General features: G+C 32.5%; 1 protein-coding gene across 1 annotated transcript in view; it reads left to right on the forward strand.

The window, feature by feature from the left end:
- Positions 1–12006, forward strand: part of LOC127712441 (aspartate dehydrogenase domain-containing protein-like) — a 45393-nt gene that overhangs the window by 15648 nt on the left and 17739 nt on the right. The window contains exon 4 of the mRNA XM_052218885.1: positions 3208–3351. Coding sequence (XP_052074845.1) covers positions 3208–3351 — 144 coding nt within the window. The remainder of the gene's footprint in view (positions 1–3207; positions 3352–12006) is intronic.

Below are 12006 nucleotides of genomic sequence, written 5' to 3' on the forward strand. Positions count from 1 at the left end.
CCTCCCCTGAAACTACTCAGCCAAATGTTAACAAACTTTGCCTGAATGTATTAGGGGATTTGATCCAATAGTAAACATGGCTGCTGTTGCTGAAAATAGAACATAGGAGTAAAAAGCAGTTTTTGGCCTATCTCCTAAAAATTAAAGTAGAAAGAGCTAATCTGACGAAAAATTAAGTTAAAATGATCAACAGGTCAAGGTCTATCTCCTGTAGAATTTTAGAAAAAATCATAAATACAAGATCTATAAAAATGTTACTTAATAAAATAGGATCTACAAATAAGCTAAATAACATAAACTAAAAGAACTAGCCAAGGAATTTGTTTTTGTCCCGGCCGATAAAGCTGCTAATAATATTATTATTGTTTGACGTAAATTTTACATTGAGGTTCTGAAAAAAGAAATCACCAATTCACCAACATTCCAACTGACTCCATTTTCAGAAAACGACATCTGTAACAAACATAAACTTTAAGCTACGGCTCTACAAGCAGAACCAAATACAATGAAAGTCCCAACTATGTATTGGCTTCCTAAGCTACACAAAACACCTTACAAATATAGATTCATTTCATCTTCAAGCCATTGTTCCACTACTAAATTGTCTATTCTTCTTACCAGTACACTTGGTACAATCAAAAACCTGATAATAAATTGTTCAAATAAGGCCTTCGAAAATAGTGGAATTAATTACTTTTGGAGTGTCAAGAACTCGTTGGAAGTACTTGATAAATTGCATGCATATATTGGTGATTTTGAATCTGTTCAAAGTTTTGATTTTTCTACCCTATATACCACATTGCCTCACATTCTCATTAAGAAAAAATTCACACACCTAATTAAATGGGCATTTAAAAAGTCAGAATGTGAATATATATGTTCAAACTCTTTTAGGTCATTTTTTAGTAGCAATAAACAAAAAAACTATGTCAATTGGACATGCTTTGATACTATATATGCCCTTGTATTTTTACTAGATAACATTTTTGTTCGCTTTGGAGATTCCGTATATCGTCAGGTTATCGGAATTCCAATGGGGACTAACTGTGCACCACTTATTGCGGACCTTTTTTTTGTATTGCTATGAGTTACAATTTATGACAAAAATCAGCAAAGACCCATAGAAACAACATCTGATACACAAATTTAATAATACTTTTAGATATTTGGATGATATTTTGTCTCTCAATAATGACGACTTCAGTATGCATACTAAAGAAATTTATCCTGTTGAACTTACTTTAAATAAAGCTAATACTAACAATGACCACTGCCCTTTCCTCGATCTTGATATCTATATCATTAACGGAAAGCTTAATACTAAAATATATGATAAAAGAGATGATTTTTCATTTCCTATCGTTAATTATCCATTTTTAGATGGTGACGTTCACTTGTCACCATCTTACGGTGTTTATATATCTCAACTTGTACGATTCGCTCGTGTATGTAACAATGTTTTAGATTTTAACGAGAGAAATTTATGTATTACTGAAAAATTATTACACCAGGGTTTTCGATATCACAAACTAGTCAAAACATTTACTAAATTTTATCATCGGTATAAGGACATCATTCGTAAATATAGCTCAACATGCAGACTTCTTATACGTTCAGGTACTTCACATCCAATTTTTTATGGAAATATTCTTTATAAAGCACAAAAATGTCAGTATTCACCTCTGAAGCTAACAAAACCTTTAAATAGACTTATTAAGAAGGGATATAGTTACGATACTGTTGTCAGGTCATTAAAGATTGCATATTTTGGCGTTAATATTGATTCACTTATAGGGTCTTTGCATCAGCACTAAACACATTTATTTAAAAACCAGTTGTTGGCATGACACGGGTTATGTTCTTCTCATATATGTTATGATGGTATGATACTAAACCCCTAACGGGAAGGATTGTGCCTGATATTCATATGATGAAGACATAATCTTTCAATCAGTTTAATTGAAGTCTGGAGCTGGCATGTCAGTTAACTGCTAGTAGTCTGTTGTTATTTATGTATTATTGTCATTTTGTTTATTTTCTTTGGTTACATCTTCTGACATCAGACTCGGACTTCTCTTGAACTGAATTTTAATGTGCGTATTGTTATGCGTTTACTTTTCTACATTGGCTAGAGGTATAGGGGGAGGGTTGAGATCTCATAAACATGTTTAACCCCGCCGCATTTTTGCGCCTGTCCCTAGTCAGGAGCCTCTAGCCTTTGTTAGTCTTGTATTATTTTTAATTTTAGTTTCTTGTGTACAATTTGGAGTTTAGTATGGCGTTCATTATCACTGAACTAGTATATTTATTTGTTTAGGGGCCAGCTGAAGGACGCCTCCGGGTGCGGGAATTTCTCGCTGCATTGAAGACCTGTTGGTGACCTTCTGCTGTTGTCTGTTCTATGGTCGGGTTGTTGTCTCTTTGACACATTCCCCATTTCCATTCTCAATTTTAAACATTACTGATAGCAAAAAAGGAAAAAAATAAATATCAAAATGGCATATATTTTACTAGATGAGGCATTCAGGCTCTAAGGAGCCTCTTGTTTTAAGTACAAATTGTGTCTCACAGAACCCAAATTTAAATTTTGGACCAAAATCACTTATCTCAAGTGAAGGTTGGTATAAAGAAAAAATATTGAAAATGAGATAAGAAAAATGTTTGACTAGCTAAATAATTGGCTGGATAACAACACCAAGGATGCTTTGTTTTTTATTAGCAAAAATGACCAACAGGATTGTGCGTCTTTTGATAAAAGAAACTGTCATAATAACAGTTAACATGATCAGAAGAACATGATCAACCAAAAATAGATTTTAGTTCTGAATTATTTTCTCTTCTGCAATGTTTTCGAAGATGCACAAAGGTCTAGGTGAGCAACACAGGATCTGTTAGAGCCTCTAGTTTCTTTCAGTCAAAAAACAGATCTCGGTTATATTTTAGGCAGCAGTGGCTCTGAAAAGACTTCTTGTTACCATTATTTGCAATAGGATTTAAATCATTTACATGTTAATTGCATTTTTTTGGTGATAAAATTTAAATCATCCAGATTGAAAGTTGCAACAAAATATTTTTGACTTTTATCACTGTTTATAGAGAGCATTTATTCTGTTTCAGATAGGATCACCTACAGTTCATAGAGATAGCTTTTATTCTGTTTTAGATATGATCACCTACAGTTCATAGAAAGCCTTTTTTCTGTTTCAGATAGGATCACCTACAGCTTTAAGTGACCAGACATTAGAAACTTCATTGAGGAATGCTTCAGATAAGCATGGACTGTATATTCCAAGTGGTGCATTCTGGGGTGGAGAGGACATTAAAAAGATGGCTGATAGAGGTACCTTACAAGTAAGTCTCTTCTACTACAAAACACTTGCATACTCAGATAAACTGTTACTAAGCATTTTCATGCCCCCGCCATAGCGGAGGAGGCATTAAGTTTTACCCTTGTCCATACGTACGTCTCAAAGTTGGTTTCCATTCTCTATCTTTAGTTTGCCTCAACCAAATGTTATGAAACTTATACAGAATACTTATTACCACAAAACACAGATCAAGTTTGAATTTTGGTGGCGTCACTTTAACCGTTCTAGAGTTATGCCCCTTTACAAATGGAAAAATTGCTGAATATTTTGTTTCTGTTCTCTAACTTTAGTTTGCCTCAATAAAATGTTATGAAACTTATACAAAATGCTTATTACCACAAAATACAGATCAAGTTTGAATTTTGGTGTTGTCACTTTTACTGTTCTAGAGTTATGCCCCTTTACAAACGGAAAAATTACTAAATTTTTCGTTTCCGTTCTCTAAAGTTTGCCTCAACCAAATGTTATGAAACTTATACACAATACTTATTACCACAAAACTCAGATCAAGTACAAATTTGGGTCACTTTTACCGTTCTTCAGTTATGTCCCTTTATAACTTTATATGATATGCAAGCAGGGGCATCATCTGTGTCCCATGGACACATTCCCTATTTATTTTTTATTAACATCTGATCTTCACCCTTGCCAGGTCGGTTATTACTAGTCACCTATTTATTTATGTGGTGAACAATGCTTGGTAAACTTTTTAAAACCTAAGGGAAAAAATTAGGGATTTCAACGAGTACTCGAATAGAGTATATCACTGGGTAGTACAAAGTATCAAATACCAAAATGAGACTTGACTAATCGGACTAAATGTTGTTGTTGTTGTTGCCTTCTTTAAATAAAATTGGTTTTTGCTGAGAATGCCTCTCGGGAAATTGAATAGCAATCTTTGATTAGTGAAATCCTAAAATATGTTTTTGCTTAATTGTTATTTGAAATTCCTCTAAAAAGTGGTGGGCTATGCACCAAGGCAGCTTTCTTAGGCTTACACTTTCAGCTAAACATGTTTAGCCATTCCACCACTTTTACAGTCAGATCAAATATTTTTGTCAGCAGGATTTTCTTCAACAATTTGCAACAAAAATATTGTTATATGCAACTTATTAACCATTTATGTTTTCTCCTTGCTCAAATTGCCTTCCTAAAAGATGCTTCATCAATGACCAGTTATGCAACCTAACGCAAATCAGATTTAGTTAAGGAATATGAGCAGGTTTATTATATCTCCCCATTATTTCCCTAGCCATTGTTGACATTCCTACAGGTTAATATATCTCCACCCAACAACCCATACAACATGATTTTTCTTTATATTAAACAATATGTGTGTATAATTCTAGATGCTTTAAAAAGAATCTCTCATTGCAAGCAGCTATAATAAAGCTGAAAGATATGTATAAATTAGAGAGTATGATAGCTGTAAAAAATAAAAAGATAACTGAATTTGACAATGTATGGAATGTTTTTGAAAAACTTTTATTGAATACCAGCTAATGTCTATTTTTGTTACAATAACTTATGACTATTTAATTATAATCTATTTTAAAGAAAATATTATTGTCATGTTATGTACTTGATCTGTGTTGATGGCTGTTACGAAAGAAATATGTCTAGTTAATTTTGCAAATATTTTTCATCATAGATATTTGATATTTAAAATATAGATAGGGATGTAACTGGATAATCCTTTTGTTTTTTTTATTTTTTTTTATTTTATTTTTTTTTCCTTCTTCTTTTCTCTTAACTCCAATCTGTTAATTATCATTATTTATTTATTTATTTATTAATTTTTATATATTTATTTTTTTTTATTTTCAATAGAAAATGTAAAATATTTCCATTAAGATGTATTTATAATAATGACATTGTATATATCTTATATGTATTATATTGTATGTATGTCATGTATATGTTGTAATTGTTGGAAATAAAAAAATCAAAAGTTAAAAAAAAATATATATCTCCACCCTTAATTTTCCCCTAGCCGTTGTTGACATTCCTACAGGTTAATTATATCTCCCCATTATTTTCCCCTAGCCTTTGTTGACATTCCTACAGGTGAATTATATCTCCCCATTATTTTTCCCCTAGCCGTTGTTGACATTCCTACAGGCTAATATATCTCCACCCTTAATTTTCCCCTAGCCGTTGATTACATTCCTACAGGTTAATTATATCTCTCCCATTATTTTCCCTTAGCCATTGTTGACATTCCTACAGGTTAATTATATCTCCCCCATTATTTTCCCTTAGCCATTGTTGACATTCCTACAGGTTAATTATATCTCCCCCATTATTTTCCCTTAGCCATTGTTGACATTCCTACAGGTTAATTATATCTCTCTCATTATTTTCCCGTAGCCGTTGTTGACATTCCTACGGGTTTATAGTTGTAGGGATATTTCTATTTTGAAGGCACTATGTTAGATGTAAAATTTTCTTTATAGAAAAGCACTTATCACCCTGGTTCCTCAAATCCATAATAAGGTTCTTAAAAGTCAAATAATTGTATTTTTTTTGGTGTTTTTTCTTTTAAGAATTTGGTGTTATATGTAGATGTCTAGGTTTAAGCTATTTAAGACTTGTTGAAGGCCTCACTGTGACTTTGAAATGAAGAACAGCAATAAAAGTGCTGTTCCTTTGCTTTTTGTGTGTTTTTTTGCTGTGCATGTACTGATTTTGTGTCATGGATGGATACTGCATATCCTTTGTTTTTCTATTGTAGACTAGTCTAAGGCTGATTTAGACCTTGACAACAATATTTTTTTATATAGTCTCTATTGATGTATACATATATCTTTATTAATACCAAAGTCTATATAAGTTATAGATGCACATTTGAATTACATCCACATCAATAATACATATATAAACACAAAATATGTGACAGAACAACAGAAAATGTTGTAATTATAAATAAATACTATTTTAACATATCGATTCTAAGGTTAAAAGATCTAAAGATAAGTTTATCTAAATTACACAGCTGCTTTACATTGTTTGTACTCATTAGTTTAATAAATTTGTACATCAATGGTTTTTATAGACTGTAAATTGACCGCAAATTTGCTTGCTTTCGTATTATGTTATGATGTTGTCTGCGTCTGCGTCTGAAGACATTTTGGTTCGCAGACAATAACTTGAGTATAAGTTCATGGATCTCTATGAAATTTTAGCACAAGGTTCCATACCACTAAGGGATGGTTGGGATTGTTTTTGGGGTTATTGTCCTAGCGGTTTTGTAATTAGGGGCCAAAAAAGGTCAGTTTTACTGGTTCATGGAAAATAAATTGGTTAGCAGACAGTAACTTTTGTATAAGTGTATGGATGTGTTAGAAATTTTAGCACAAGGCCCATACCACAATGGGAGGGTTGGGATTGATTTTGGGGGTTATTGTCTTAGCTGTTTTGTAATAAGGGACCAGAAAGGGGCCAAAAACAATTATTTGTCTTGTTTTAAGACAATAACTTGAGTGAAAGAGATATTTCTCTGGTCAAAATTTTAGCACAAGGTTCCGCACCACAATAGGAAGGTTTGGATTAATTTTGGGGGTTATTGTCATAGCTGTTTAGGAATTAGGGGCCAAAAAGGGGGAAAAAACAAGCATTTTTCATGTTTCAGGACAATAATAGGTGTATAAGAGTATAGGTTTCTATGAAATTTTACCACAAGGTTCCATACTTTAAAAGGAAAGTTTTGAATGATTTTTGAATGATTTTTGGAGGGTCATGGCCCATACCGTTCAATAATTAGGGGTCAAAAAGGGGCCGAAAACAACTAATTTTCTGGTTTGCAGACAATAACTAGAGTATAACTGTATAGATCTCTATTAAATTTAAGCACAAGGTTCCATACCACAATAGGAGGGTTGGGATTTATTTTGGGGGTTATTGTTGATGCTGTTTAGTAATTTTAAAGGGGCCAAAAAGGGGTCAAAACAAGCATTTTTCATGTTTCAGGACACTTATTTGTGTATTAGAGTATGGATTTCTATGAAATTTTACTTCAAGGTTCCATACTTAAAAAGGAAAGGTGGGATTGATTTTAGGGGTCATGGTCCAAAGCTTTTAATAATAAGGGGCTGAAAAGGGGCCAAAAAAACTAGGATTTTCTGATTTCTGGACAATAACTTAGGTATAAGTCTATTTATTGCTATTTAATTGTGCTACAAGGTGTTATACCATAAAATAAAGTTTGGGATTGAATTAAGGGGTTATGACCCTATTGATTTAGTTAAAAGGGGCCAAAACCAATACTTTGTATACCTTGCTTTTTTCTTTATCAATTTCAATGGGGTTTAATTCAAAAGTCTTGAATTCTTGGGAGTCTTTAATATATATGCTGAATCTAATTGGGTATTGAATTTGGATTTTAGTGTCTGTTTTTGAAATGATCCATATTAAGGTCCAAAGGGTCCAAAATTAAACTTTGTTTGATTTCGTTAAAAATTAAATTATTGGTATTCCTTGATATGCTGAATCAAATTGTGTATTTTTTTTTTTTTAATTTTGAGGCCTGTCTTCCAATTGGTCCACATTAAGGTCAAAAGGGTCCAAAATACAACTTTATTTATTTAAAAAAAAAATTGAATTCTTGGGGTTCTTTGATATGCTGAATCTAAGCCTGTATTTAGATTTTTGATTTGGGGCATGGTTGGTCCACATTAAGGTCAAAAGGGTCCAAAATACAACTTTTTTTATTTAAAAAAAAAATTGAATTCTTGGGGTTCTTTGATATGCTGAATCTAAGCCTGTATTTAGATTTTTGATTTGGGGCATGGTTGGTCCACATTAAGGTCAAAAGGGTCCAAAATACAACTTTTTTTATTTAAAAAAAAAATTGAATTCTTGGGGTTCTTTGATATGCTGAATCTAAGCGTGTATTTAGATTTTTGATTTTGGGCACAGTTTTCAAGATGGTCCAAATTGAACATTGTTTGATTTCATCAAAAATTAAATTGTTTGTGTTATTTGATATGGTCAATCCAACAGTGTTTTAGATTTTTATATGCCCGTTTACGGGACATATTATGGTATACCGCTGTCCGCCTGTCCGTCCGTCCGTCTGTCCGTCCGTCTGTCCGTCCGTCTGTCCATCGTCAACATGTCGGACAATAACTCAAAAACGCTTCTTCCAATTTGCATGAAACTTTGGTGAATTGTTTATATCTATTGACGTGAGCTCCCTTTTGATTTTTATAAATTTTGGATTTTACGTTTCCGAGTTATGGGGTTTTATTCATGAAAAAAGGGGGATTTTCCAGTTTTCGGAAACAATAACTCAATAATGCTTTGAACAGTTTTCATGAAAATTTGGTGAATTGTTTATATCTATTGATGTGAGCTCCCTTTAAATTTTTATAAATTTTAGATTTTACGTTTCCGAATTATGGGGTTTTATTCATTAAAAAAGGGTGATTTTCCAGTTTTCGGACAATTACTCAAAAATGCTTTGAGCAGTTTTTATAAAACTTTGGTGACTGGTTTATATCTATTGAAAAAGCGATGGGCGTATCATGCGCTTTTGGCGCAGCTGTTTATTTGATTTTGTGCTTAGTTTTCAAAGTTGTTCCAAATTTGGGTTCAAAATTAAACTTCGTTTGATTTCTTTAAAAATTAAATTGTTGGTGTTCTTTAATGTGTGCAATCTAACAGTGTTTTAAATTTTTGATTTTGGGCCCATTTTTATACGCCCGTTTACGGGACGTATTATGGTATACCGTTGACCGTCTGTCCGTCCGTCCGTCCGTCGTCAACATGTCGGACATTAACTCAAAAACGCTTTAACCAATATGCATGAAACTTTATTGAATTGTTTATATCTATTGACGTGAGCTCTCTTTCATTTTTTATAAATTTCAGATTTACAGTTTCCGAGTTTTGGGGTTTTATTCATTAAAAAAAGGGGGGGGGGGGATTTTCCAGTTTTCCAACAATAACTCAAGAATGCTTTCACCAACTTGCAAGAAATTTTGGTGAATTGTTCATATCTATTGACATGAGCTCCCTTTTGATTTTTATGAATTTTAGATTTTACATTTCCAAGTTACAGGGTATTATTAAAAAAAAAGGGGGATTTTCCAGTTTTCAGACAATAACTAAAGAATACTTTCATCAGTTCTCATGAAACTTTCGTGAATTATTTATAGCTATTGATGTTATCTCCCTATTGATTTTCTTAAATTTCAAATATGACATTGAGAAGAAATTGAACTTTATTTGTTTATAGTCTGACAACAGATTTACTTAGTATTGTGCAACAGCACAGTGTATTGCATAACAGCAAGAAATCTTTAATTGAATATAAATTCAATTCATATAACCAATTTCAAGTTCTTTGACTACATTTATTCAGAAACCTTTAATATGTCAAATATTTGATTACAATCCAAATTCAGACCTGTATCAAGCTTGAATATTGTGTCCATTTTTGCCCCAACTGTTCAGGGTTGGACCTCTGTGGGCGTATCCAGCTGCGCTTAGCGAAGCAGTTTATTTCAAACTGGACCCCATAAAGGTCCAAAGTATCCAAAATAAAACTTAGTTTGATTTTAACAAAAAATGAAACAATGTGGTTATTTGATATGCTGAATCCAACCATGTATTTAGAATTTGAATATTGGACCATAATTGGTAAACGTCCAATTTTAGAATTATTTAAGAACTTATATCACATTCATTCTGTGTAAGAAACTATGCTAAACTATGCCAAGGCTCTATGTTGAAGGCCGTACTTTGACCTATAATTGTTTACTTTTTACACATTGTGACTTGGATGGATAGTTGTCTCATTGGCACTCATACCACATCTTCTTATTTATATTATTACATATTTGCTCAGAATCTAATTTCAGAGATGACTTATTGCACAATTAACAGAAATTTTAAGTTGGGTCATAGTTGAAAATAGATATAACATCATATCTTATTTTAGAGAACTATTTTTGTGGTTTACATCACTGGTTCATGGAAAATAAATTGGTTCACAGACAATAACTTTAGTATAAGTGTATGGATGTGTAAGAAATTTTAGCACAAGGTTCCATACCACAATAGGAGGGTTGGGATATTAAATAGTCAATCAAGCTCTACATTTATAGATTTAATGCATAACTAATAGAAATTTTAAATTGAGTCATAGTTTAAAATAGATTTGCTGATTCAGATATATTAATTGTGGTGATAATTGTGTGTGCATTGTGTTCTATTTAAAGATTGTTAACATGTTTGAATATTTTCTTATGGTTGAAATTTCCCTTGGAAATTAAAATAGACCTTTGTCCATCTGTTGAAGGAGAAGTGTAGGTAAGTGAAGTTTTTAAATACAATTGTGCCATACATTATGTTATGTTACATCTTAATAAAAAAAAATGTTATTTTTATACGACCGCAAAAATTAAAAATTTTTTGGTCGTATATTGGTATCATGTTGTCGTCGTTGTCGTCAGCGTCGTCCAAAGACAGATGGTTTCCGGATAATAACTTTAGTATAAGTAAATAGAAATCAATAAAATTTTAACACAAGGTTTATAACCACAAAAGGAAGGTAGGGATTGATTTTGGGGGTTATGGTCCAAAAGGTTTAGGAATAAGGGGCCAAAAAAGGGGCCCAAATAAGCATTTTTGCAGTTTCCAGACAATAACTTGTGTTTAAGTGTATGAATCTCTCTGAAATTATACCACAAGTTTCCATACAACAAAGGGATGGTTATGGGGGTTATGGATCAAACCATTTTGCAATTAGGGGCAAAAAAGGGGAAAAACAAGGGTTTTTATGGTTAAAGGACAGTTTAGACAATTTAAAAGCAGTATAAGGGAGGTAATCCAATCCATTTAAAGAATACTGTTGTATATATGTTTGATTACCTCCATTACACTGCTTGTAAATTATGTATTAAGAATTGATGATTGTCTTGAGATGATTAGCCAGCCCTCAATTTAGTCTACTGAAATGGTCGCCTGGGCGACTTTTAAAGCTGATTGGCGACCAAAAATTCATAACTGGTCGTCATTTAGGCTATTAGAATATTGAAAATCTGGCGACCGTAAATTTTTCGGAAAGTTTGCCCTGATCAGAGTCGGGTTTTAAAAAATAGTCTGAGCACTTGGCAGTAACACAAATATTTACTGTATTTCAAGCGCCTTTTAGATTTAAGCTTGATTTTGTCAATGCTTTATTGCATCAGGTACTTGTAGTTCATTTGTAAGCAATTTGTTGTCGTTGACTTAGGGACTACATCAAAAGATCCATGTAGGATAAAAAACTTAAATCAAATAGATTGGGGGGTGGGGGGTTAAAACTGCTGCAAGTTTTGTTTATCCAAAATTGATTTTACATATATCCATATTGGTCAATCAATTTTTCCCAAACTAAGTTAAGATGGGGGGGTGGCGGGTCAGTGAAAAAAACTATGTGAATAAGTTTTTTATCCTACATTGAACTTTTGATGTCGTCCCTTACTGACAGGATTTATATATATCTATCTTCGAATTTCCGCACTCAGTCACAACTTGGACTATTACGTGCCGTTTAAAAGAAAACCATTGTCATTTATAGATTGTGTTTATTGAAAGCACATGGTTGTGCCTCGTTCTTGATTTCGTCAGTAAACGGATGGAAACAAGGTCG

The sequence above is a fragment of the Mytilus californianus genome, unplaced genomic scaffold, assembly GCF_021869535.1.
Source record: "Mytilus californianus isolate M0D057914Y unplaced genomic scaffold, xbMytCali1.0.p SCAF_8, whole genome shotgun sequence".
Classification (NCBI taxonomy): Eukaryota; Metazoa; Mollusca; class Bivalvia; order Mytilida; family Mytilidae; genus Mytilus; species Mytilus californianus.